This window comes from Natator depressus, chromosome 5 (assembly GCF_965152275.1).
Source record: "Natator depressus isolate rNatDep1 chromosome 5, rNatDep2.hap1, whole genome shotgun sequence".
Classification (NCBI taxonomy): Eukaryota; Metazoa; Chordata; order Testudines; family Cheloniidae; genus Natator; species Natator depressus.
This window is the reverse complement of record NC_134238.1, coordinates 114,243,350-114,269,618: the sequence shown is the minus strand read 5'-3', so window position 1 is coordinate 114,269,618 and position 26,269 is coordinate 114,243,350. Positions and strand designations below refer to the sequence as shown.

Below are 26,269 nucleotides of genomic sequence, written 5' to 3'. Positions count from 1 at the left end.
TATAGCGCCATTGCAATATTCCTATATGTAGCTGTAAATACATAAAAGTTAATTTGCAGGCAGTGTAACTGTCTGATTTTCAAATAGTAAAATTTGAGTGTTAATATATAATTTTTAATATGGCAAAAGGAGGCAGCTTATTATATTAAGGATGATTATAACCTTGAAAATTGTATTTGGAGAACAAAGCTGTTTAGAGAAGTTTAAACAAGCATCCTTGACCTATACTGTTAATTTATAAGATTCAAAACAAAAATAAAAAGTGGCCAATAAGATTTTGTTTAAAAAAAAAAATTAAAAAATCGTGAGCAGATAGATTTCTCTGTTAAGGTCATGTCTGAAACAACTCCTTCTGGCAGAGTTAGAATTCTTGAACAGTACGATTCACAGTGGAAATGCCCTGGGCTTTGAGCTAACTAGTTCTGTAGTTTCTGCATCAGAATATTTCTCTTTTAAGATTTCTAAAAGCTTGCTCCACATCTCGTCCCTCTCAGATTTGGGAAGGCACTTCAGATTCTTAAACCTTGGGTTGAATGCTGTAGCTATTTTTAGAAATCTCACATCGGTACCTTCTTTGCGTTTTGTCAAATCTGCTGTGAAAGCGTTCTTAAAACGAACATGTGCTGGGTCATCATCCGAGACTGCTATCACATGAAATATATGCAGAATGCGGGTAAAACAGAGCAGGAGACATGCAGTTCTCCCTCCAAGGAGTACAGTCCCAAATTTAACTGACTCATTATTTTTTTAATGAGTATCATCAGCTTGGATGCATGTCCCCTGGAATGGTGGCTGAAGCATGAAGGGACATATGAATCTTTAGCGCATCTGGCACGTAAATATCTTGCAACGCCAGCTACAACAGTGCCATGTGAACACCTGTTCTCACTTTCAGGTGCCATTGTAAACATGAAACAGGCAGCATTATCTCCTGCAAATTGTAACCAACCTTGTTTGTCTGAGTGATTGGCTGACCAAGAAGTAGGACTGAGTGGACTTGTAGACGCTAAAGTTTTACATTGTTTTATTTTTGAATGCCATTTTTTTTGTACATTTGTAGGTTCAACTTTCATGATAAAGAGATTGCACTACAGTACTTGTATGAGGTGTATTGAAGAATAATTTTTTTTTGTTTTTTACAGTGCAAATATTTGTAATAAAAAATAAATATAAAGTGAGCACTGTACACTTTGTATTCTGTGCTGTAATTGAAATTAATATATTTGAAAATGTAGAAAACATCAAAAAATATTTAAAATGGTATTCTGTTGTTTAACAGCACATTAACTGTGATTAATTTTTTTAATCACGTGATTAATCACGATTAATTTCTTAAATCACGCGATAGCCTTATTTTAAACATGCGAGGAGTCCCATTGGCTACCAAGAGTTAAGTCAGTCAGAATACTCATGTTCTTAGTTACACACATACTTAAGCGCCTTGCTGTATCAGGGCCCATGTGGATGCTTCTGGCAGGGTTGCCAGTTTTGGTTGGACATGTTCCTGGAGGTTTCATCACATGCCACGATCTTTAATTAAAGAGTAATCTTTAATTCCTGGAGACTCCAGAACAATCCTGGAGGGTTGGCAACCCTAGTTACTGGAATTCAAGTCACTCCTTTGTTTCCACTAGGTGCTATGCACTTTCAAACTGGACTGTTGTCAGAGCTACTGAATTCACATCTTCCTGATTATTATTTGTGCCTGTCTGTCACTGTTGCTCTGGAGGAAGATATTAATCCTGGAACAAATGGAAAACTGCCTGTAGAGATATACAGGACTTACATATGCACATACACATGAGCATAAATAGGAAGCTGTGGGTTTCTTTTCTTGGTCAGGGATTTTGTGGGAGCTAGTGAAATTATGGTGTGGGAAATTTGCAGCACAAACTAATTCTGTGGGGCAAGGGCTTAGCCATCATTAAAACTCCCACTTTTAAATTGCGTCAGATTCACAGTTAAGATTTTAAATTAGAACAAGCAACTGCTTTTTAGCAAGGACTAAATTCATCTCTTCCATGAGGAGGGAGATGATTCCAGTTCAAACTGGCTTCAGTGAAATAGCATTTATCATGTGCCCTTACCCTGGTGGTTGGCTGCTGTGACCACATAGACCACAAAGGGTAATCAGATATGATGCTTCAAGACATAAGCTGTTTACCGCAAGGGCAGGAAAGAACCCAGCTAACCTTCCTTCCTGATCAGTTTTTCACAGTCATGTATGTAATGGATTTTTTGTTCCCTTCCTTCTGAATCATCAGGTACTGGGCATTGGTGGGGCAAACTTGTTTTTATGGGCCAGATCCTCAGCTTGAAGTCAATGGAGCTGTGCAAGTTTATCCCAGGTAAGGATCTGCCCCTTTAGCTCTAGTGTGGCAAATCCTCTGTTCCAAGTGGCTAGAAAGGTTTGGATCCACCTGTGCAAACTGGTTTACAGAGACAGATGAAACTGTTCTCAGATTGTTGCTGGTGCTTGTGGGGCAAGGCACCTCTTTACTTACCTTACTGTGTTAAGTAGTATAGTGATTAAACAATGTGCAAAGCTAGAGAAGAGCCTTTGAAAGCTTGTTAAACAACTTAAACTATTCAATCCAAATATAAAATAGAATTATAGACTTTCCCTTGAGCGTGGAGGCGGAAGAATGTCAATGCAGAGTTGTTTTCCGCAATGTATTTTCTAGTGCAGAGGTCCCAGAACCGGGGTCTGGGAAGCCCACTGGGGTGCTGGCTTCTCTTCCTTCTTTCCAGCTGCTAAATTACACTGAAAGACAGATGAACGTATTTATTACTTTTTTGGTGACTTCTACAAGTGATCATTCACTGTACGTATCACAGTCATGTGACTGAATGGGAAGGAAGGTAAGGCTGGGTGAGACTGTGAATGGGAGGGTTTGACAAGGGCTTCCACCTTCTTTCCTATGTTGATTGTGTTCAGTGTGACTGGGTGGGAATGTAAGTGCAGGAAATGGAAGAAGTTTATAGAAGTTTTGTTGGGAGGGAGAGGTGGTAGGTTTTACTGGTGTGTGGGCGCATGTGCTGGGCAGGGATCTGTCTGTCTGTATGTAGTTTCTCTGATCAGATTTCAGGTACAGCAAATGCTCTTGAAAGCTCTGTGTTAATAGGTGTGGTCCTGCAGATGGACCCAGCAAGACTTGGTATATTGATTTAGGCTTTTAGAATGTAGGTGACTAACACAGTTCAGGTGCTATGTTTCTATCCTTATTTAAGAAGGTACATATTTAGCTTACTCGCTGTTTTACTGCTGTGTAATACTAGGTCATTTCAACCAAATGATAAGGTTGAATGAATGATGAAATTACAGGGCGGTGATCAGAGAGGTTTTTGGAGAAAATCTCTTCAGCACTGGAATGTTTAGCTGTGCGTAGGAAGACCAGGTTCTGAAGTGAGTTCTTTCCAGACACTGTAGCAGCTTCATTTCACTGATCGTTGAAAGTACAGGGCACATGACCAGTCAGTCCCTTTGACCTCACCACTGACTGTAGGGGCTGTGCCTGTAAGAACTCTAAGCAAGCAGCTGTCTGTGAAGTACAGAATTAGCATGGCCGCCCCCTCTAGGGATCAAGTATATTATTGTGTTGTATTTAGCAACGTTTAGAAGCTCCAACCAAGATCATGGGCCCATTGTGCTAGGCACTGTACATAAACATAGTAAGAGACAGTCCATGCTGGGAAGAGGTTATAATGTAAATAGACAAGGTGGACATAGGAAGTAACATTACCCGGTTTTTACAGGTGTGGAAGAGGCACAGAGACATTGTTACATAATAGGCATCTTTGACAGATCCAGAATCTGAACCCAGATCTCCTAGGTTCTAGTCTAGGGCCTTAAGTACAAGACAGTTATTCCATTCAGTACTTAGAAAGATGAATTCTCCCTTGGAATTCTGAAATGAATGCATCTTGCAGTAGGTTCTCTTTGGTCTGAGTTTGACATTCTTTGTGATACAGCGGATTACTGCAGCTCAGAATGATGCTGCCACGTATCATTTTGAGTATTTCTGTCCAAACCCCTGAAAAGATTTCTGCCAGTACTGACAGATCCTTAGCCGTTGTGGCATCCATTAGGAGATCTAGATTACAATTAAAGTCACCACATCGAGTCCTGCAGAGGTCCATGCTGTGTTTCGCTGAATAGTAATGCGCAAGCATCAGAAAGTTTGGAATAACAGTAATTATCCTCTGCACTTACATAGCGCCTTTCATCTGTGGATTTTACATTGTTTTACGAAGAGAGTTAAGTATTATGATCTCTGATGCACATATGTGGAAACTTCAGTCACCAGGTTAAGTAACATTTTTAATCCATAAGTACGAGAAAATTGCAAGGTTTTTGACTTAGCTTGCGTTATTGTTTATATTTATAGGTAATTGATCATTTTCTTTCAAACCTATTAATCTTGTAAGGAACTAGAAATTTCACACTAGATTTGGCAAGCCCTGCTTAGATGCTTAATAGGAACAGGCAGAATCCATCTCTCTCCTCTGTTAAGTAGAAACCACATTCTTGGTCATGCACTCCCAGACTGGGCTTGTCAAATTCTGACAGGTGCTGTACATCTCTAAGTGGGAGGGCCTCTGTCATCGAGCAGATAAGGCTGCAAGCTAGGACTCAGGAGACCTCGGTTCTGTTCTCTGCTACTGACTCTCGGTGATTTTAGGGAAATCTGTTCCTCAGTCTTCCCATTTGTGACATGGGGTTAAAGATACTTGCTCGTCTATGAATGAAAAACCGTATACAAGTGTTAAATATTACAACATTCATTACAATGGGGCAGGCAGGCTGTGGCACCAACCCCTTCCATGCTGGCCACTGGAGCAGGGGCAGTTCATGCTGCACCTTTTTAAAGGGTACGGCAGCCCTCATGCTGGTGTGCACCTTTCCAGAACTCAATCCAGCCCATTAAGCTGCACCCGTGATCCAGAGCCAGTTTTGAGTCCATATTGAGAAGAGACCAAATCAAACCTGAAGGAAATAAATATATTTAGTAGAAAACCATGTATATAATTATTCCATTACCTGTTAATTTCAAAGGTGTTTGTGAATATCCTTTCTCTACTTTCACCTGCCCTGTTCTCCCATTCTTTAAAGGGTGAAAGGCAGGAATATAACAGTCCTTTGTCTTTCCTTTTAAACAGTTACTGCAAATTCCAAATTCTGTGTAATGCAAAACACTTGAGATTCAAAAATTATTGTGGTGAGAAATACATCTGTAGAGATAGTTGGTAGAATTCTGGGACGGCAAGTCAGTTCCATTTCCACGCATACCACAGTAACCAAACGAAACCCAACCATCAAATCGAGTATAAAAACATTGGCAACGTATAAAAGTGATGTTCGTAAGAGCAGCTTCCCAAACCATGCACATGCCACCATAATAGCCATATTTTATTAGCGGTGGAAGGAGGTGCCGGGTCACAAGGGATTGAAAACTGGAAGCATATACTGTTCCTCTACTGTGAGGGCATATTCTAATAACTGCAGCTGCTGCTGTATTAATTACAACTCAGACCATTAAATGCCCAGAAAGAATATGGAGGGAGAGGTGGACACGGTATAGCAAAATTGCAATGCTTAAAAGGACAGTCAAATTATAGGCTTCATGATGTGATCTGTTGTGGGTGTTGTTAAAAATTCAGCATTTGCTAACAGTTACTAAACAGCTGTGCATGCAAGTAATCCCCATAAACTCAAATGGTGCTACTCATATGCATTCATTTAACCATGTGTATGAATCTTTGCAGCATCGGGGCCTTAGGTTGTAAAAACACATAGGAGCAGGGACTGAACTTTAATTTAACCCATCTATTTATATGGCCTCCTCCACTGTAAATGTAAGCATTATCTAATTCTATAGGGTGTGTTGCATATTAGGGCCCTGATCCTTACTGGGGGTCTCTGAGTGCTACTGTAATATAAATATTAAATAATAATAGTAATGCATATTCCAAATACAGGGAAATATTGCGGGTACAGCTGTGTGGTAACTGTTGACATCTTAATCATGATCACTGTACCGTAATGATATTTTGTGAGTGTGTGTGAGAATTTAGTATCAGAGGGGTAGCTGTATTAGTCTGTATCCACAAAAACAATGAGGAGTTCAGTTGCACCTTAAAGACTAACAGATTGATTTGGGCATAAGCTTTTGTGGGTAAAAAAAATACTTTTTCTGATGCACTGAGTGAAAATTACAGATACAGGCATAAATATACTGACACATGAAGAGAAGGGAGTTACCTTACACGTGGAGAACCAGTGATGACAGGGCCAATTCAGTCAGGGTGGATGTAGTCCACTCCCAATAATTGATGAGGAGGTGTCAATACCAAGAGAGGGGAAATTGCTTTTGTAGTGAGCCACTCCTAGTCCTTACTCAAGCGCAAAGTAATGGTGTTAAGTTTTCAAATGAACTGTAGCTCTGCAGTTTCTCTTTGAAGTCTGTTTTTGAAGTTTCTTTTGTTGAAGGATGGCTACTTTTCAATCTGTTATTGAATGTCCAGGGAGATTGGTGCGTTCTCCTACTGGCTTTTGTACGTTACCATTCCTGACGTCTGATTTGTATCCATTTATTCTTTTACGTAAAGACCATCCAGTTTGGCCAGTGTACATGGCAGAGGGGCATTGCTGGCACATGATGGCATATATCGCATTAGTAGATGTGCAGGTGAATGAGCCCCTGATGGTGTGGCTGGTGTGGTTGGGTCCTCTGATGATGTCGTTTGAGTAGATATGGGGACAGAGTAGGCAACAGGGTTTGTTACAGGGATTGGTTCCTGGGTTAGTGTTTCTGTGGTGTGGTGTGTAGTTGCTGGTGAGTATTTGTTTCAGGTTGGGGGGCTGTCTGTAAGCGAGGACTGGCCTGCTTCCCAAGGTCTGTGAGAGTGAGGAATCGTTTTCCAGGATAGGTTGTAGATCGTTGATGATGTGCTGGAGAGGGTTTAGCTGGGGGCCAGTGGTGTTCAGTTGTTTTCCTTGTTGGGCCTGTCCTGTAGTAGGTGACTTCTGGGTACCTGTCTCGCTCTGTCAATCTGTTTCCTCACTTCCCGAGGTGGGTATTATAGTTTTAAGAATGCTTGATAGAGATCTTGTAGGTGTTTGTCTCTGTCTGAGGGATTAGAGCAAATGTGATTGTATCTTAGGGCTTGGCTGTAGACCGTGGATCGTGTGATGTATCCTGGATGGAAGCTGGAGGCATGTAGGTAAGTATAGTGGTCAGTAGGTTTCTAGTATAGGGTGGTGTTTATGTGACCATCACTTATTTTCACTGTAGTGTCAAAGAAGTGGATCTCTTGTGTGGACTGATCCAGGCTCAGGTTGATGGTGAGGTGGAAATTGTTGAAATTCAGGTGGAATTCTTCAAGGGCCTCTTTCCCATGGGTCCATATGATGAAGATGTCATCAGTGGAGCACAAGTAAAGGAGGGGCGCTAGGGAATGAGAGCTGAGGAAGCGTTGTTCCAAGTCAGCCATAAAAATGTTGGTATACTGTGGGGCCATGCGGGTACCCATAGCAGTGCTGCTGACTTGTACCTTCAAGTTATCCCCAAATCTGAAATGGTTGTGGGTGAGGACAAAGTCACAAAGCTCAGCCAGGTGTGCCGTGGCCTCATCGGGGATACTGTTCCTGACAGCTTGTAGTCCATCCTTGTGTGGAATATTGGTGTAAAGAGCTTCTACATGCATGGTGGCCAGGATGGTGTTTTCAGGAAGATCACCGATGGATTGTAGTTGCCTCAAGAAGTCGGTGGTGTCTCGAAGATAGCTGGGAGTGCTGGTAGCGGAGGGTCTGAGGAGAGAGTCCAAATAGCTAGATAATCCTGCTGTAAGAGTGCCAATGTCTGAGATGATGGGGCGTCCAGGATTTCCAGATCTTGGGTAGCAGATAGAATACCCCTGGTCGGGACTCTAGGGGTGTGTCTGTGTAGATTTGTTCCTGTGCTGTAGCAGGGAGTTTGTTGAGCAGATAGTGTAGTTTCTTTTGGTACTCCTCAGTGGGACTGGAGGATAGTGGCCTGTAGAATGTGGTGTAGGAGAATTGCCTGGCAGCCTCCTTTTCATAATCCGACCTGTTCATGAGGCCTACGGCAATGAACTCCCTGCTACAGCAGGTACTTAGAACAATGCTTCCTCAGCTCTATTGTGCTAGGTACTGTACAGAGGCAAAACAAGAAGATGGCGCTTCCTACCCTAGAGAGTTTACAGTCAAAATAAATGGATTTATTGTCTCTTTGTTGGACTGTATCTTGCTTACCTGATGTTTTCTAGCTATATTCCAGTCACATCCAATTTCTTAATATTTTTTTATTTGTCATTATTTACTTTGAAGTTATTTAATGTTTTCCTCCTTGTTTCTTCAGTAATCCACAGGGAGCGTAGGCTAATTAGGCTTTTGTATCAGGAGTTTAGATGTGATTTTTGAAACCCTGCTGCTCCCATCGTGCATAGGTTAGTAGGTTTTGTGGATCTGGTAGGCTTCAAGATTGAGGACCTGATTCTACAAACACCTTTGAGTAATTTTAGTCAATGGGATTACTCACATAAGTAAAGTTACTTATGTGGGTATTTGCAGGTCCATAGTAGATAAAAGAAAAGGAGTATTTGTGGCACCTTAGAGACTAACCAATTTATTTGAGCATAAGCTTTCGTGAGCTTTTCTTTTTGTAAATACAGACTAACACGGCTGTTACTCTGAAACCTGTCATAGTAGATAAAATATTGGAGTTCCTTGTACATTCCTCAATATTTTGTTCTACGTATTGTGGCCCTATTTCTGATCTTACATCGCTGGGCAACTGATTTTATACTGGTGTAAATAAGGTGAGACTCAAATCCTGTGTCATTTATATGAATTACTCTATTGATCCTTGGAGAATTAAATTATCAAATATTGTGGGGGGGTTTCTTGGGGTCCCTTACACTGTTGGCATGATCCTACAACATGGGACTAACGGGGTAAGTCAGTAAAGTCAATTTCCCTGTTTTTTTCCTTGCACACACAGAATTAAATGCACATTATTGCTTGCTAATCAGATTTTGGTTTACATGGCAAACGCTTCTAAACATTTGGGAAAGCTTATTTCCAGTCAGCACTTTGATGAAGTGTTGATTTTTTGTTGTCATGTAAGGATTTAAAGCTAGCCTTCCAACAGCTATGAAAGAAGGGAAAAATGCAGGGTGAAATAAACCCTGTAATCCTTTAATGAAAATGACTTTGAACCAAATCTGAACTCCACTGGCTCCAGTGGGATTTACACCATTGTAAATGCCAGCAGAATCTGGCCCTGAAGCCACAGACTGCGTCCTTTCACTGGATGTATTAATCTTCCGGTGTTTATATTTTATGTATGGGCATATACTGGCTGCCGAGTAGTCTCACAAACTGTGGACAAAGGGATGGGGGAGCATAAAATAGAAAACATTTGAATCTGCCTGCTCCCAAAACTTCTCCCCACAAGGCGTGTAGAGGGGCCAGCACATAAAGGCCAGAGGTGCGGTCGGTGCATTTGTATGTATGCCTACTCTGGCAATGGCAATTATGTACCTTTTACCATTGTTGCTAGGAGCTCAAATAATCTGGGTGGAAGGTGTGTGTGTCTGACGTGGGTGGGGAGGAAGAGAGGGGATGTTGCTGGTCAGAACCTGCGTGCATGATTGAGCTCCACACATATCTGTGTGCCCGTTTTAGGGCCCTTTCTCCAATGGATTAGGATTTCCTTTATGATTCTTGTTACCGACACAGTTTAATACAGGCACAACCATGACTACTGTATGACTCTCTGTTGCCTGATCTACACTGTAGATGAGTAGGGAATTTTCCCCATGTTGAATCTCTTTCCCTGTGGTGTAGTTACGATGATATAGATACATGGGTTGTTTTTTGAGTGTAATTCAAATTGCACATTTTTACTTAGAAGTATATGAACTAATGGCATGGTATGTTTTTGTCCTTAGCTACTAAGATACCCCCGCCCCCACCCCCTTGTATAACCAGGAATAGTTTATTCTGCACTCAGGACAGCACTTTGTTTTTCTTATTTGGTAGGTTTGCTGCGTTTAGATGTTTCAAACAGAGAACGCGTTTTAGCTTGTGAAACCCTGTGGGTTGCAAATAGGAATCTGGTGATGCTATAAATGTTCACTTACACACGCACTCGTGGGCCAAATTCTTTCCTGGTTTAACTCCATTACATCCTGGAATGACGCCAGGGATGAATGTAGCTGCTTGAACGGATAGGGAGGCAGGAGGCCGAACTTGAGAAGTGTATAAAGGACTTGATCCAAAGCCCTTAAGGTCAACGTGTATTTCTGTCGACTTCCTTGGGCTTTGAATCAGGCCAGTGGAGTACTCAAGACAGAGAATGGCGTTTGGAATGGCAGAGGAGAGCGTTAGGGCTGGTGATGAGGAATTTTCGAGTATGTTGCCAACTTGGGTGCCAACAGAGGCTCACTATGTGACGGATGCTGGACAAGTCACTTCACCCTGCTCCAATTCCTTCCTCAGTAAAATGGGGATAATAGTGCGCTGCCTCGCAGGGGCATGATGAGGCTTAATGAATGATTGCAGTGTGTTGACACCATTGTAGGAAAGGTGTGTGCATAAACACAGTGTATCCTCTTTTTATTGACTGCAATTACAACTCATTGGAATTGTGCAATTTTAATTAAAAGTGTGTACACAAATGGCATGTGTTTTTGTCCTTAGTCACTCAGACAGTGTTTGTACTTGGATTTCTTTGTGATGACTGGGTGGTTAAGAAGTGCTTTCTGCTCCTTTGTGACCTTTATCTGTCTGATATTCTCACTAAAAGCTGCTTCAAAGTTCGTCTGAGTCCCGTATTTGAGTGGTAGATGCAGCGAGAGCAGCCTCTATTTCCATGGTGCCACTGGTAAAGCCGGTAAGGATCCCACCTCTTCTTCATGAGGAGATCTCAGCATCTGCTTATCAAACACTAACAGAGTTAGTGTCATCACCCGTAACACTTGTCAACATGCAATGGGAGTTCGCGGAACTGAATTATTCCTCAGATCCAAATCTACCCCTTGGGTAGCTGATGGTAACTGAGACACACCTCTTTCAAAGGACATTGCTATTTAAAAGAATAGATCTGGTTCTGCTGCTGCTGACGCTAGGGTGAATCGGGAGTAATTCCGGTGACGTCAAGGCAGTTACAATGGTATAAGTGAGAGGAAAGCCAGGCTCAAAATGGCTTAAGTAATCTGTGTTACCAATAATACTTCAATCTATTAAACCTGAGAATGCCTCCTCAGCAGACGAAAACTGGCCTCACGCTATTGACAGTAAACAGAGCCAGACTGATTTATACCAGTTGAGGATAGGACTTAAATTTTTTTTTAATGTTACTTTTTGTGTTTCAAGCTGCCTGAAATTAGATGGGGGGGGGTGTTCCCTTTTGTTTATACTGTTGGATTCTGAAGCACCAACAAGTTTTTATTTTGTTTGTGTTCCCAACCCAGTAGAGGGGATGTCGGACCTGCTATTGCTAGATCACTGGTTCCAGTGTAGTTCAGTGGTGGCTGAACTGTGTTGCCATCTAATGGCCGTTGGGTGGCCTGTGTGAAATGGCTTGGTGGTGTCACTCCAGTTTCACGCTGTACTTCGCTCCTAACCCCCAGCCCCACCAGCAGCCTTTGATCGCAGTCTGAACACTGAAGCTGGGGGGCTTTTAGGTTTGGACTGAGCCTAGAGACTGTGGCTGGGATTTTCAAATTAAGCCTAAAAGAGTTGCACGCCTCCATAAATCCCATGGAATTCCATTACAAGTTGGGTGCCTCACTCCCATAGACTCCTTTAGAAATCCCGGCCTAAACTATCACTCATCCTAGGGGACCATCCCTACAGGCTGGAGTTGAGGCAACCTGGCAAGCAGTGTGGGACAGCTGACACTGCTCCTTCCTTGCCTGTACGTGATGTAAAAGCTTCATTCTCCTGGGCTGTTAAGGTTTTGCCTTTCATGAGTACTCAGTTTTAGAAAAGGTAAATTCTGGAAAACAAATGGAGCTGGTTGTTTTAATGAGGGGGCAGGGAATGTAACAAAAATGGGAATGCTGGCCGTTTCACAAGAGGAAAACGCTCTCCTTTCTGTGCTGCTCTTTGCGTTAGGAGGGTGTTGAATAAGCTGGCAGAGACCCACAGCAGGCAGGGCTCACAAAATTATTTCAGATGGATTGGTTCACCACAGGATCCCATGGAAGTCGGATGATACTCTTTCCCATTGCACTTTCACAGGAGGGGAAAAAGAGGAAAAAATGAGTCTTTTTACTGAAACAGCCTCTTCTGCCTTTTGCACATTCCTTGCTTCAGTCACATTTAGCAGAGATCAAAATTGCCTTTCGCTGAACATGAACCATGAATCTGACATGCAGAGTCAGTGCAGAGTTATGCTTTTTAATATTGAATCAAGGGGCAGGGAGATGAATGAAGAACCACCTGGGTTTATATCGCACAATACTGAGCACTAAATTCTGCACTTAAGATATGTGCAGGCATTTCTCGTTTGTTTAAATTCTGCCTTTAGGTATTCACATACAGCTTCCTCCAGCAGCATGCATGTATCTGAGGGGAGGGTTTGGCCCATTGAATTTAGTGGGCGTTGTGTAACTTGGAGTAGAATTTGGCCTAGTGGGAATTGGATGTGCATTTCCAAGGGCAGAATTTAACTGTAACTCTTGATACACAGAAGACTACCAAAGATCAGAGAGAACAAATACAGAGAAATTTTGCTTCTGTCTATGCTGAATAATTTGGACCTGTTTCTCTGCCCCGTTACACCAGTTTTACTGGTGTAAATTCATGTAAATTCACAGATTTTACTACATGGGCACAGGTTTTACTACAATCAATAATGTTTGTATCTGGAATACAAAGGAGGAGTCAGAAAAATTCCTCTGATTTCTCCCATAGAAATATAAGCCTGTTGAGAATTGTCTCGGCTTGTGTCCCAGGAAGAGGTGGATTTTTTTCAGCCTGTATTTTAGATAGATCAAGAGCCTCATCCTGCTCTTATTGAAGTCAGTGGCCAAACTCCTATTGCTGTGAGTGAGAGCAGGACTGGGCCTGAGGTTTGTAAAGCATTTTGAGCATGAGTAGTTGCTTACCAGTGTAGGTCAGAAAGGAAAACTGAATATCGGAATGGAAATGCCAAGGGCGTTAGGTGGGTGTAATGTAATAACCTGAGCTGGAATGAGCTAGGACGCCAGGGTTAGCATCCCTACTCTTGCAGAAAGCACAGTGGGCTCTTGAAGTGGTTGTAACCTTGATTTTGCTTTTCATCTAAAAGTTGGCGTCTCCAGCAGCACAGCACTCCCTAACTCCGTTCTGGGACACTGGCTCAGTGCTGGCTCAGAGGGAACATGTTATCAAATGAATTATTAATGCAACTTCCCACAGCACTCGGCTTTTCCTTGAGAGTCTCCCATCCAAATACCGACACAGCCCAGTGCTGCTTAGCATGGGTGAGCTGCAGCTGATGTCGCTTAGCAGCATTAAAGTGTGTTGGGAAGCTGTTTTCTAAACTGCTGTAGCTTTGTGCTTAGCTAAAGAGTTCCAAAGCCAGTTGCATTTAGCTTTCTTTTTTCCTTACCCTGCCTGGTAGCTTGTCTGGGTCTTGGTTTAACATCACTTCAAGGGGCGTGTTGGGCATGAAATTTGAACTGACTTGGATGCCACTGGGAAAGTGACTGTCAACCCATGATCCATCTATCATAGAATTATAGGCCTGGAAGGGACCTTGAGAAGTCATCTAGTCCAGTCCCCTGCAGGACTAAGTATTATTTAGACCATTCCTGACAGGTGTTTGCTAACCTGCTCTTAAAAATCTCCAATGATGGAGGTTTCACAACCTCCCTAGGCAATTTATTCCAGTGTTTAACCAACCTAACAGGAAGTTTTTCCTAATGTCCAACCTAAACTTCCCTTGCTGCACTTTAAGCCCATAGTGCTGCTTGTCCTAGTCTCAGAGGTTAAGAAGAAATTTTTTTCTCCCTCCTCCTTGTAACAACCTTGTATGTACTTGAAAACTGTTATCATGTCCCCTCTGTCTTCTCTTTTTCAGGCTAAACAAACCCAACTTTTTCAATCTTCCCTCATAATTCATGTTTTCTAGACCTTTAATAATTTTTGTTGCTCTTCTCTGGACTTTCTCCAATTTGTCCACATCTTTCCTGTAATGTGGCGCCCAGAAATGGACACAATACTCCAGTTGAGGCCTAATCAGCACGGAGTAGAGCAGAAGAATTACGTCTCATGTCTTGCTTACAATACTCCTGTTAATACATCCCAGAATGATGTTTGCTTTTTTTTGCAAAAGTTTTAGACTGTTGACTCATATTTAGCTTGTGGTCCACTATGACCACCAGATCCCTTTCCACAGTACTCCTTCCTAGGCAGTCATTTCCCATTTTGTATGTGTGCAACGGATTGTTTCTTCCTAAATGGAGTACTTTGCATTTGTCCTTATTGAATTTCATCCTATTTACTTCAGACCATTTCTCCAGTTTGCCCAGATCATTTTGAATTTTAATCCTATCCTCCAAAGCACTTGCAACTCCTCCCAGCTTGGTATTGTCCCCAAACTTTATAAGTGTACTCTCTCTACCATTATTTGACTCATTGATAAAGATATTGAACAGAACCCCACTCGTTATGCCCTTCCAGCATGACTCTGAATCATTGATAACTACTCTCTGGGAACGGTTTTCCAGCCAGCTTTGCACTCACCTTATAGTAGCTCCATCTAGGTTGCATTTCCCTAGTTTGTTTATGAGACAGTCATGCAAGACAGTATCAAAAGCTTTACGAAAGTCAAGATATACCATGTCTATCGCTTCCCCCCATCCACAAGGCTTGTCACCCTGTCAAAGAAAGCTATCAGGTTGGTTTGACAAGATTTGTTCTTGACAAATCAATGCTGATTGTTACTTATCACGTTATCTTCTAGATGTTGGCAAATCGATTGTTTAATTACTTGCTCCATTATCTTTCTGGGTACAGAAGTTAAGCTGACTGGTCTGTAGTTCCCCGGATTGTCCTTATTTCCCTTTTTATAGATTGGCGCTATATTTGCCCTTTTCCAGCCTACTGGGATCTCTCCCGTCTTCCCTGACTTTTCAAAGATAATGGCTAATGGCTCAGATATCTCCTCAGTCAGCTCCTTGAGTATTCTAGGATGCATTTCATTAGGCCCTGGTGACTTGAAGACATCTAATTGGTCTAAGTAATTTTTAACTTGTTCTTTCCTCATTTTAGCCTCTGACCCTACCTCATTTTCAATGGCATTCGCTATGTTAGACGTCCAATCGCTACCAATCGCTTCTTGGTGAAAATTGAAACAAAGTCATTAAGCACCTCTGCCATTTCCACATTTTCTGTAATTTTTCCCTCCTCATTGAGTAACGGGCCTACTCTGTCCTTGGTCTTCCTCTTGCTTCTAATGTATTTGTAGAATGTTTCTTTGTTACCCTTCACATCTCTAGCTAGTTTGATTTTGTTTTGTGCCTTGGCCTTTCTAATTTTGTCCCTACATACTTGTGTTGTTTGTTTATATTCAGCCTTTGTAATTTGACCTAGTTTCCACTTTTTGTAGGACTCTTTTTTGATTTTTAGATCATTGGCTTAACCAGGAGATCTTCAGAGTGGCCTCTTACCATACTTCCCGTCTTTCCTACGCAGTGGTATAATTTGCTCTTGTGCCCTTAATAAGGTCTCTTTGAAAAACTACCAGCTATCTTCAATTGTTTTTTCCCCTAGACTTGCTTCCCATGGGAACTTACCACCAACTCCCTGAGTTTGCTAAAGTCTGCCTTCTTGAAATCCATTATCTTTATTTTGCTGTTCTCCCTCCTACCATTGCTTAGAATCATGAGCTCTGTCATTTCATGATCACTTTCACTCAGGCTGCCTTCCACTTTCAAATTCTTAACCAGGTCCTCCCTGTTTGTCAAAATCAAATCTAGAACAACCTCTCCGATAGTAGCTTTCTCCACCTTCTGAAATAAAAAATTATCTCCACTACATTCCAAGAACTTGTTGGATAATTTGTGCCCTGCTGTGTATTTTCCCAACAGATGTCTGGGTAGTTGAAGTCCCCCCATCACCACCAAGTCCTGTGCTTTGGATCAGTTTGTTAGTTGTTTAAACAAAGCCTCATCCACCCCTTCTTCCTGGTTAGGTGATCTGTAGTAGATCCCTACCATGACATCACCATTATTTTTTTTAATCCCTTTTACCCTTACCCAGAGACTTTCGACAAGTCTGTCTCCTATTTCCATCTCAACCTCAGTCCAAGTATATACATTTTAAATATATAAGGCAACACCTCCTCCCTTTTTTCCCTGCCTGTGCTTCCTGAGCAAGCTGTACCCTCCTATACCAATATTCCAGTCATGCATATTATCCCACCAAGTCTCTGTGATGCCAACTATATCATAGTTGTGTTTATTTACTAGCATTTCAAGTTCTTCCTGCAGGAAGAACTTATTCCCCATACTTCTCGCATTAGTATATGGACATCTAAGATACTGACTTGATTTCCTCCCCCAATTCTATTTTCTCTCCTTTATCCCTGCTATAACAACCCATGCTCCTCCCAAATTCCAACCCTTCTCCCACGTCTCCATGTTTTTGACTTATCTGTGGGCTTTGGTCACCTGCCCCCTTCAAACCTAGTTTAAAGCCCTCTTCACTAGGTTAGCCAGTCTGTATCCAGATATGCTCTTCCCCTTCCTCACTAGGTGGACCCCATCTCTGCTTAGCAGTCCTTCCTGGAACAGCATCCCATGGTCAAGGAAGCCAAAGCCCTCCTGGCGACACCATCTTCGCAGCCAGGCATTCACCTCCAGGATGCATTTGTGTCTGCCTGTCCCCCTACCCTTGACTGGAAGGGCTGAAGAGACCACCACCTGCACTCACAACTTTTACTCACAGAGCCCTGTAGTCACTTGTTGGGGTGGTGGCTGCGATCCTCCCAGCCTTGGGGGTACATGGCTTCTCCTCCGCCACCTTTTGGGGTGATTCCTCATAGCTCGTTGCCAGGGCAGCATATCGGTTTTCCATCACCATGGTGGGTGGGTTGGGAGTAGGGGTGGAGCACTGCCTGCTGCCAGAAATAACCAGCAGCCAGTGTCCTCCCTGTGACAGAGCCATATCTTCCTCCCCTAATGGTGTAACAGCAGTCGTCTCTTGCTGAATAGCTCTCTCAGCCTTGGATGTCTCCATATGAATACTCTTGAGGAATTCCTCGTGGGCATGGATGCTCCTCAGCCTAGCTACCTTCTCCTGTACCTCTCCCACCTGCTTCCTGAGAGATTCCACCAGCAGGCACCTTTCACATTGGATGGTCCCCCCAGCCTGGCTTTTTGTGAGTGGGAAATGCAGGCCACAGTCTCCGCAAATCCACACCAGGATCTGGGTAGAGGCATCCATGGTTAGGCCATCTGTCTGGATACAGGAGCAGTGTTAGCACTGGCGATGCAGTCCTTCCTAACCATAGCAATTCTAGTATGACTCTCTCTCAAACTCCCCTCTTTGCAGTCCTCTGTTCGCTAGCTCCCCTTGCAGTGCAAGGATGTGCCAGAAGCAGCACAAGGGTGTGCCAGTGTTGCTTAGCTGGTCTCGCTGACAAATTGGCAGGATGCCAATCTCTGACTATTTTTGTTTTCTTTATGGCTATAAATGCTCCATTACGGAGAGGATACCTCACACACCAGATTGCTGTCTGTCGAGGTCTCTGTTGGTATCTTGTGGTGTTAGAAAAGGCGGGGAGGGTATTTCCTTTCTCCTCCTACCCAGTTGGCAAAGGCCTGGGAGATAATTTTCAGAAGAATGTAGATTTAGTGCTTTGCACATGCAATCTAGCAAAATTTTCGTGTGTATGTCTTGAGGAAAACAGTGGAGCAGCATAATCCCCTAAAGAGAATTAATTAGAAGTTAATGGTACAAGAGTTTTGTAGTTTTATGCATATTTGAAGTCTGTTATTGTATTTCAATAACACACTGCATGAAATGCCCCCTCTCTAGAGATTTATTCGTAAAGCCCTTACATGTTACTCAAGAAAAAATCCCATTAAACTAGCTACTAACCACCACATCAGCTATTACTGTGCTTCATTTACTTATGATGATAATCCCTGGGCACAAGTTCATAGAACGCAGTTATGGAACGAACAATTTCTCCCTCAGACAGGCTAACTATGAAAACCATAAATGGTGTCCTGTCAGACCTATTCAGAAAACACACCACAAACTCTTGTGGAGAAGTCCTACAGAGTTTTCTAGAAAGTGACAATCTTTTCATAGATTTTTTTTTTTTTTTTAAACCACAGTAAAGAATTTAATAGAAAAGTAAGACTGTGCTATAGAGTTACACAGAATGGTTCAAAAGAGCAATATAAAGGATGTAATTCTCCATTTATCGTACACATTTTAAGAATTATTTCTATACAGTCGTATAGGTTTCACCTCATTAGATCCTAAAGGATATGTAAAATGATTAGGTTCATTAATTAAAAATACTACTAATATTAATACTAATAATACTAATTTAATTAAAAATTAAAGTGCAGCAAATACTGCAAATAAATACTTGTAATCTGTAGACACAGAAAGGAGAGCATGGATTTATCATTAAGGTTTTGTATAGATACTGTGTGTTGTTTATGAACAATTAGACACCACATTCTAAACTGAGATACAATATTACTCTTGGTTAAATTTTAAATAAAGGAGACATGATCACTGTAAAATTAAGCACAACTGAAAGGTATGTTCCCAAATTATGGATGCAGTAAGAGCCTGGGAATGTATTATACATGACACATTTCGTTCCCCTTTTGCTAGTGACTAGTGATTTTGAGGTGCCCAACTTGAGACATTTTAAAGTGGCCAGGTGTTCAGTGCATGCTGAAGATCAGGCCCCTTTAAGGGTTTTCACAATGGGCACTAAAAATTGGAGGCACCCAAAATACCTAGTCGCTTTTGAAAATTTTGGCTGGTACGTTTTGGAAATTTGCTTTTCAGCTCCCCAAAAATATGCTTCCCATGGTTTTGAGCATGATGATAAAACAGTAGCAAATTGACAAGGCCCGAACTGGACTTAACACTAACATACCTTTCCATGTCTTTAGGAACATGAGGTCTTCTGGGTTTTCAAGAGGAAGAGCTGGTGGACTGCATAGACATTGACAACAATTCGTGTGACGAGAGTGGGACCTGCGACAGGAAAGTCTTCGCTTTGGATATATACGTTAAATCTTCGCCATTTGCTAGAGGGCAGAAAATTACCAGACATGTCCATAGCCCTCAAGCAAGTTTTTAATAAGGACAAGACCTTCCGTCCCAAACGCAAATTTGAACCTGGGACCCAGAGGTTTGAGCTCCATAAACGAGCACAGGCCTCACTGAACTCGGGAGTGGACCTGAAAGCAGCTGTGCAGCTGCCCAATGGAGAAGACTTAAATGACTGGGTGGCAGTTCACGTGGTTGACTTTTTCAACAGGATCAACCTGATCTATGGAACTATCTGTGAGTTCTGCACAGAGAGGACCTGCCCGGTGATGTCTGGGGGCCCTAAGTATGAGTACCGGTGGCAGGATGACTTGAAGTACAAGAAGCCCACTGCATTGCCAGCACCCCAGTATATGAACCTTCTCATGGACTGGATCGAGGTGCAGATCAACAATGAGGACATATTCCCTACTAGTGTGGGTGAGTCCAAGCAAAGCCTAGAGCCACAAACCGTATTTCACTCTGTGTGCCTGGAATGCTCCATTTCTTTTCCTAATAGTAATGGCTCTTGAACTCAGAGTGTTAGGCCCTGGAGTGCTGCTGGGGAGATGTCAGGCATTCCACAGGAGTAGCATGTCAAAAGATGAAATGATTGCTTGCTTTTAAAAAAAAAAAAATTAAAAATCTTTTCAACCCAGCCACTCATCCCTGGTAAGCCACTTAGCTTAATTATTTAGGGGTGGCAACAGCAAGGGCAACAATACCATAGTAGCCTATCTGAGGCCAATCAGGTCTGAACCTTCACTCCCTTGCATCTTAAGTAGCCATTGACACCTATACAAAGTGAGCATAAAAACCTACCCACGATGCTGGCATTTTACATCCACTTCTCTAATGGCTGTGCATAATGCAAGGCAGTGGAGAATCAGGATCACAGTGTGGACTGTTATCCATGGTCCCTTTGCCCCCTCTCCTGTCCCCCCATGAAAAGACGAAGAGGGGGAAAGTGAGCAACTGTCCTCTGGAGGAAAAAAAATCCAAATCTTGTCCGTGCCCAAATCTTTATGATGGCTACTGATGCTGCTAACTGTGGGTGCGACATTTTTCCTTAGTCACTTTTCAAGGTAGAACTGCACTTTAGAAAAAGTTTGATTTAACAATTTATTTTTATTATTTCTAACTTCTTGCAAATCGCAAAGCTGTGTGATTATCCTAAGGGATAAGGGAACGTCGTGTTTATCAGCGCGAGGTTCAGAAAAGATCTGGCTTAAGTGAGGTAAGGAGTAGCAAGGGGAGGGCAATACTGAAATCAAGTGGTTAGAAGATTACGCAGGCTGGCTTAGTTTAGAAGGGTTTGTTGGGAGGTGAGAGCATGTAGCAAGATTGCAAATATCAGTAAGCTCTGCTGACCTTTGGATTGCTTACTGCCCAGCTCTGATCATCATGTGGGTGGGCAGACTTGTTGTGGGTTTGTGTTCCAGAGACTTGTCCCTCTTCCTTTCCTCTCATTGCATATCGGTATGAAAGGTGGTGGTTACAGGCTGTAACTTAAACTCCTCCAGTTTATCGCACAGCAGGAAGAAGGCAGGTTTCAAAGGAAGCTGTGCCTCATTTTATGGGCAGTGGGAAGTGGTTTTGATTTCTCCAGGTCTCCTTGATTTTTGAACTTTCACTGAAATGTGTGTGGGCTTTGTTGTACCATGGTTGTGTGATGGCTCGTTCCAGTGTTTCACTTCCCTTTGGTAATATCAGTGATTTTGTTTATATGTGCAGGAAATATTTATGGTCAATTCTGTGGCTTTGGGAGAGGCAGATAACATGTTGACAGCTTTTATTGAACCAAGAAATAATCTATAATACCCGAACTTTCAGTGCTAATAATCCCCTTCTTTGGAAGAAGTGACCGGAGGAACTTTTTGTCCTGAAAGCTTGTGGATTCTAAATTATTTGTTGGTCCAATGAGAGGAATCTTCTTGTTATCCTCATCTACTTAGTTGTTAAATTTCCAGAGCCACTTCCTCGTTAATAAAAGCAGTTAGCTGGTGTCTGGGAGATGGATTCCTCACTGCCTAGTCCAGGGCGAACCTCTCAGAGCTCTGTGGGAAAGTGCCAAGTCCTATCATTTTCAGTCCATTCCAGGATGAAAGTCAGACAAAACAAGGGGATCCATAATACCCCTCAGCCAGCTTCCTCCTCCCAGCAGCCAGCCCCGGTTTGTGTCTTGCATCAGGGGAAGAGAACGTTCTGGGAGAGGAAAGAGGCTGCTGCTCATCGCGTGGCTCTGAAAGTCTGAGGTGCCGAGCACAACTCTGATGTAAGTGGGACCCGCCAGTGCTCAGCGCCGCTGGACATCAAGCTCTGTGCCCGCCCTCCAGCGCGAGCTGAGGGAGTAACCACAGCCAAGGTAGTCCTGCACTGCACTCCTTCAAGGAGGGTTTTGCTCCAGTGTGGGGTGTTGAGAGGGCAGAGTAGCAGCACAGCTGGAGCCTGAGCTGCCATTGGATTGGGAGTTTCCTTTCTCCTGGATCCCTAGGCACCATGGGGTGGAAGATAGACACAGACAGACAGACACACTTTATCCATGGGTCTGCACAGCAACCTCCTCTATTGGGTTAGTTACAAAGGAATCTCTGAGGTGAACTCCACACAGTTCTCTGGAGCAGTTGTTGCCATCCATGAGTATTTCCCCAGGCAGGTAAAACTGAGCCCATAAAGCAGAAATGCAAATGTATCTCCCTACACAGTTGCGGGTCAAGAGATACAATCCATGGCTGCAGAAAGCCAGCAGAACCCCAAACTCGGGTCTCAGCCTTCTGGTTCATCTGTAAAATAGCTTTGCATTCTATAATACTTGAGCCAAACACTTCTGGGCCTGGCATGACTGTTCTCCTCTCTGGTCAAAGTGCACATATGCTGTGAGAACACGGATGCAACAGCAGAGGTTGTGAAAACTCATGCCTGAGACCAGAGGGTCCCACTCCCATGTATGCCTTCTTTCACCCCAACCAGGCCAGCCAGGTTCATATGCTGCCCTAATTGTTGCCCTTACCCTGCGGGAGTGGAAATACAGCTGGATCCTTGCTTCTCTTCTCTGTACTCTTGCACCAGTTCCAAGGCAAGGTGAGACTTATTATCACTAAGTTTCACTTAATTTGCCTGCTGTGGGGGCACACTGAGCTGGGACTGGAGCAACCATGGGACCAGGGCAGTGGCAACCAATGGCAGATTGAGAGGAGAAAAGAGGCAAAAGAAGGTCAGTAATAATACTTTGCATGTTCAAAGAGCTGTGCAATTACTGGCTAATTAATTTTCATAGCATCCCTGTGAGATAGGCAGATAGGTATTGTCCACGCTTTACCAATGGGGAAACTGAGATGGGGTAAAATGACTTTCCCAAGGTCACATAGGGAGTCACTAGCAGGGCCAGGATTAGAACAGAGAACCAGTTCTGTTCTTGTTCATCCAGACCATGCTGTATTCTGGGGTGGACACAGGAGAAAAATGTTAACGATAGTGGAGAAAAGTCTCGAAATGTATGTGTGCTTGTTGGCTTAGGATCAGACCACCGATGTTCATCCCTCTCTTAGTCCTAGTGGCATCATGGGAGCACAGCACACAATGCACCTGTTCGCTTCACAAGCACTCCCAGCTATCGACGGAGTGGGGTGGTGAAAGTCAATGAGGATTTAACACGTGCTGCAGCTCCTCTGGTGGGTCTGCACTTTGGCCAAGTGTGAAAGTTGAGGGCAGGAGGCAGTGGTGATGGGAGAAGGGAGCGATGGCAGTAGGTAGCTCTTCCACAGCACTGGGAGGTGAGGAAAGAGAGGGTTGGTCAGGACTGGAGGGAGAAACCTTTGGTTGATGTTTGTCAGAAGTAAGGATGGTGGAATGAGGCTGACATCACTGTGCTTGTGCAGCTTAGAACTTTTATCAATAACATGAGCTGGGGGACCTGACCTGCCTCTTGCCCCATAGCACTGGGTATGGAATTTCAGGTAATGGTGGAGCACCTCCATGCTACCTGGATCTTGTTAATTTGGCCAGGAATGCAGATCACTTGTGGGGTGAGTTATAAAGGGCCACGGTACCAATTCCCAGACTAATTTCCATCACTCGTTCACATAGTTGACTCTCTTCGGCTCCTACACGTGGTTACACACCTCTGAGATGTAGGCACTTCAGGAGGAGATTTTATGGATACCCTAATGAAGCATTATTGCATAATAATGCCTTTTTCTTAGCTTACCAGAAACATCTCCTGCTCTGAGTACATCTGTACACGAGTACCAAGCAGTATCTACTGCAGGCACTAGTTTCTGTTTTGGATTGGTTGTGAAGGCTCAGATTTTGGATGCCCAACTTGAGTGACCTTAAGTGCTGACATTTAGAGATGCGCAGCACCAGTTGACTTGGGCTAGAGTTATGGGTGCTTGCCACCTCTGCAAATCAGGCCCTACGCATCCCAAGTTAGGTACCCCAGGTTCGTAGCCCAGTGAAAGTTTGGACCTAAATGTTGCCGTGAGAATCAGTTTTCCCTTAGTGGTTAGAGTGGATGCCCGGGCATCAGAACTTCTAGGTTACATTCTAGGATCAAATAGTGACTCCCTGGGAAACTTTGAGCAAGTTATGTAACTTTTCTGTGCTTCAATTTCTGCATATGTAAAATGGAGATAATTGCCACCCAATGATTAACGTGTTGCTTGGAAAGCTCTTAGAATAATATCTGTGCTTAGCTGGCACATTCCATCCATGTTCCACCTTTCACTGTCCCCACTGCATGAGACAGAAGCTTTGGGACTGTGGTGTGCCAGGGTTGCTGCCAGGGCTGGCCCTGGACCAAATTGTACCCCAGGCAAGAAGTGTGTTTGACACCTCCCCGCTCCATTTGTTAAACTTTTTAATACCTTGCAGCACCCTGGGCGGGTCGCCTGACCCTAAATCTGGCCCTGGTTGCTGCTGTCTGAGTCACAGCTCCCTTAAGGGATCTGTGCACGTTCTCCTTTCTATTATTTCGATTCTCCTTATTTTCATTCAGAAAAATTAATCACAGTGAAATGGCAAATGCTCGTTCTTTGAAGCAACTGAACTTGATTACAAACGGGTATCTGACCAAAAGAGGTTTATCTTGTGCCGTGCACTGTTGTTGCTACCACAGTCGTTCTAAAGCACAGCGAGCATTATTTTACCTCTTTTTAGGCTGTCTTTATGCTGTAGCTACCTCTGTGATCAAAAAAAGGTCTGCAGAAAGAAACTCTGCATCATAAAAGTCTGGTTATTAATGGAAGGATTAATTTACTGCTGTGTATCTCTGCAGTGAGTCCCCCATAGATTCCTTTAAAAAAAAAGTTTGTGTCCTTTTTACAGGATTTGAGCTGCCGTTTCCATTAGCAAATGAATTTACTTAAGGGAATTCAGGGAGGAATTTGTAATGGCAATCCATAGAAACTGTGCACATTTCCAAAACTAATCCTATTAAATAACGCCCTCTTTAATTGTATGTACATCACGCAGACTGTTTAGAGTAGGATTTCCATAATTGCTATTAAACACAGCTTTTACTGATGAGCTACTTGAAGGGGTCGAAAAATAGTTTCAGAAGGGCCAGTCCTATTGGGTTTCTTTTTGTTTTGGTTTTGGGGGGGTTTTGTTTTCCTTTCCTTTCCTATGTGGTTAAAAAACTGTAACTAGGAACTGGGTGAGTTAAAATGAGATTTACCAATTTATAACATGGACATCTGTATATATTTACACTGTACTCTCATCCCTGGGCCCCCTATCAGGGTCAGTCTGTGTGTTTCCTGTGGTCTATGGCCATTTCCTTTTGTGCTTTCTGCAGTCATTCTGAGCAGTTCATTTGCTGATCTCCGTCTCTCTCACTCCCTCCTGCTAGCATCTGCTGTTGCTAACACACAGGAATGACTGGAGGATGAGAGCAGGACCTGGTATGGGAATTGAGGTGCTGATAGCAGAGTGGTGAGTGGCTAACCAAACCACTTGCTGAAGATAGGCGCACTTCTTTCTGACAGTGTAAAGCCTTAAAGGGTCTCTTGTGCTGATAGCCTCTTGCTGTGGGGAGTGGTTTCCTTAATTTTTCCCCACTGTTCTCAGTTTGAATTTTTGTGAAGTGAGATTATAGCATGTCCGAGGCTAACAGTTCTAGAGACTGAAATTATATAGCCACAAACTTTAAGCTCCCTGCATTCCCCTAGTCATATGCCTCAATCCTGGTTTATAGGATTTATATCTGTAGTGTGAAAGAGAGTTCAGTCTCCACGCCCACTCAAGGCTACTGTGTTGAGGCCATCAACCCTGGTTTTGTTGGCAAGGGTGGTTTTTTTTTTTTTTTGTAATTAATTTTTTAATGATTTTCCTAAAAAAAAGCAGACAACAAAAAGTACAAAAAGCTAAATGGCTTTCAACTTGAATACTTTTCCAAATACCACACATTGCATGGGATTGCCAGCAGAATTATAGAATGTTGCAATTTTACAACTTGTCAAAGCTGCAAGGCCAAGCAACATAAAGCCAGACACCATAAACATAACATGTTAGGGTGGGAATAACAGTAATAAAATAGGTTTCAGAGTGGCAGCCGTGTTAGTCTGAAAAACAAAAAGAACGAGGCGTGCTTGTGGCACCTTAGAGACTAACAAATTTATTTGAGCATAAGCTTTCGTGGGCTAAAACCCACTTCATCAGATGCATGCAGTGGAAAATACAGTAGGAAGATCTAGATATAGATATACACACAGAGAGAGCATGAAAAAATGGGTGTTGCCGTACACACTATAATGAGAGTGATCAATTAAGGTGAGCTATTATCAGCAGAAGAAAAAAACTTGTAGTGATAATCAGGATGGCCCATTTCCAACAGTTGACAAGAAGGTGAGAGTAACAGTGGGGGGGGGGGGAATAAGCATGGGGAAATAGTTTTACTTTGTGTAATAACCCATACACTCCGTCTTTATTCTAGCCTAATTTAAGGTTGTTCAGTTTGCAAATTAA

The 26,269-nt window shown here is 42.9% G+C and overlaps 1 protein-coding gene across 4 annotated transcripts in view; it reads left to right on the top strand.

Moving 5' to 3' along the window:
* The window catches only part of MOB3B (MOB kinase activator 3B), a 167,670-nt gene that overhangs the window by 52,147 nt on the left and 89,254 nt on the right, over positions 1 to 26,269 (top strand). For all 4 annotated transcript variants that reach the window (XM_074953491.1, XM_074953492.1, XM_074953489.1 and 1 more), the window contains exon 2: positions 19,165 to 19,744. In XM_074953491.1, the coding sequence (XP_074809592.1) occupies positions 19,327 to 19,744 (418 nt within the window). In that variant the 5' untranslated portion in view covers positions 19,165 to 19,326. The remainder of the gene's footprint in view (positions 1 to 19,164; positions 19,745 to 26,269) is intronic.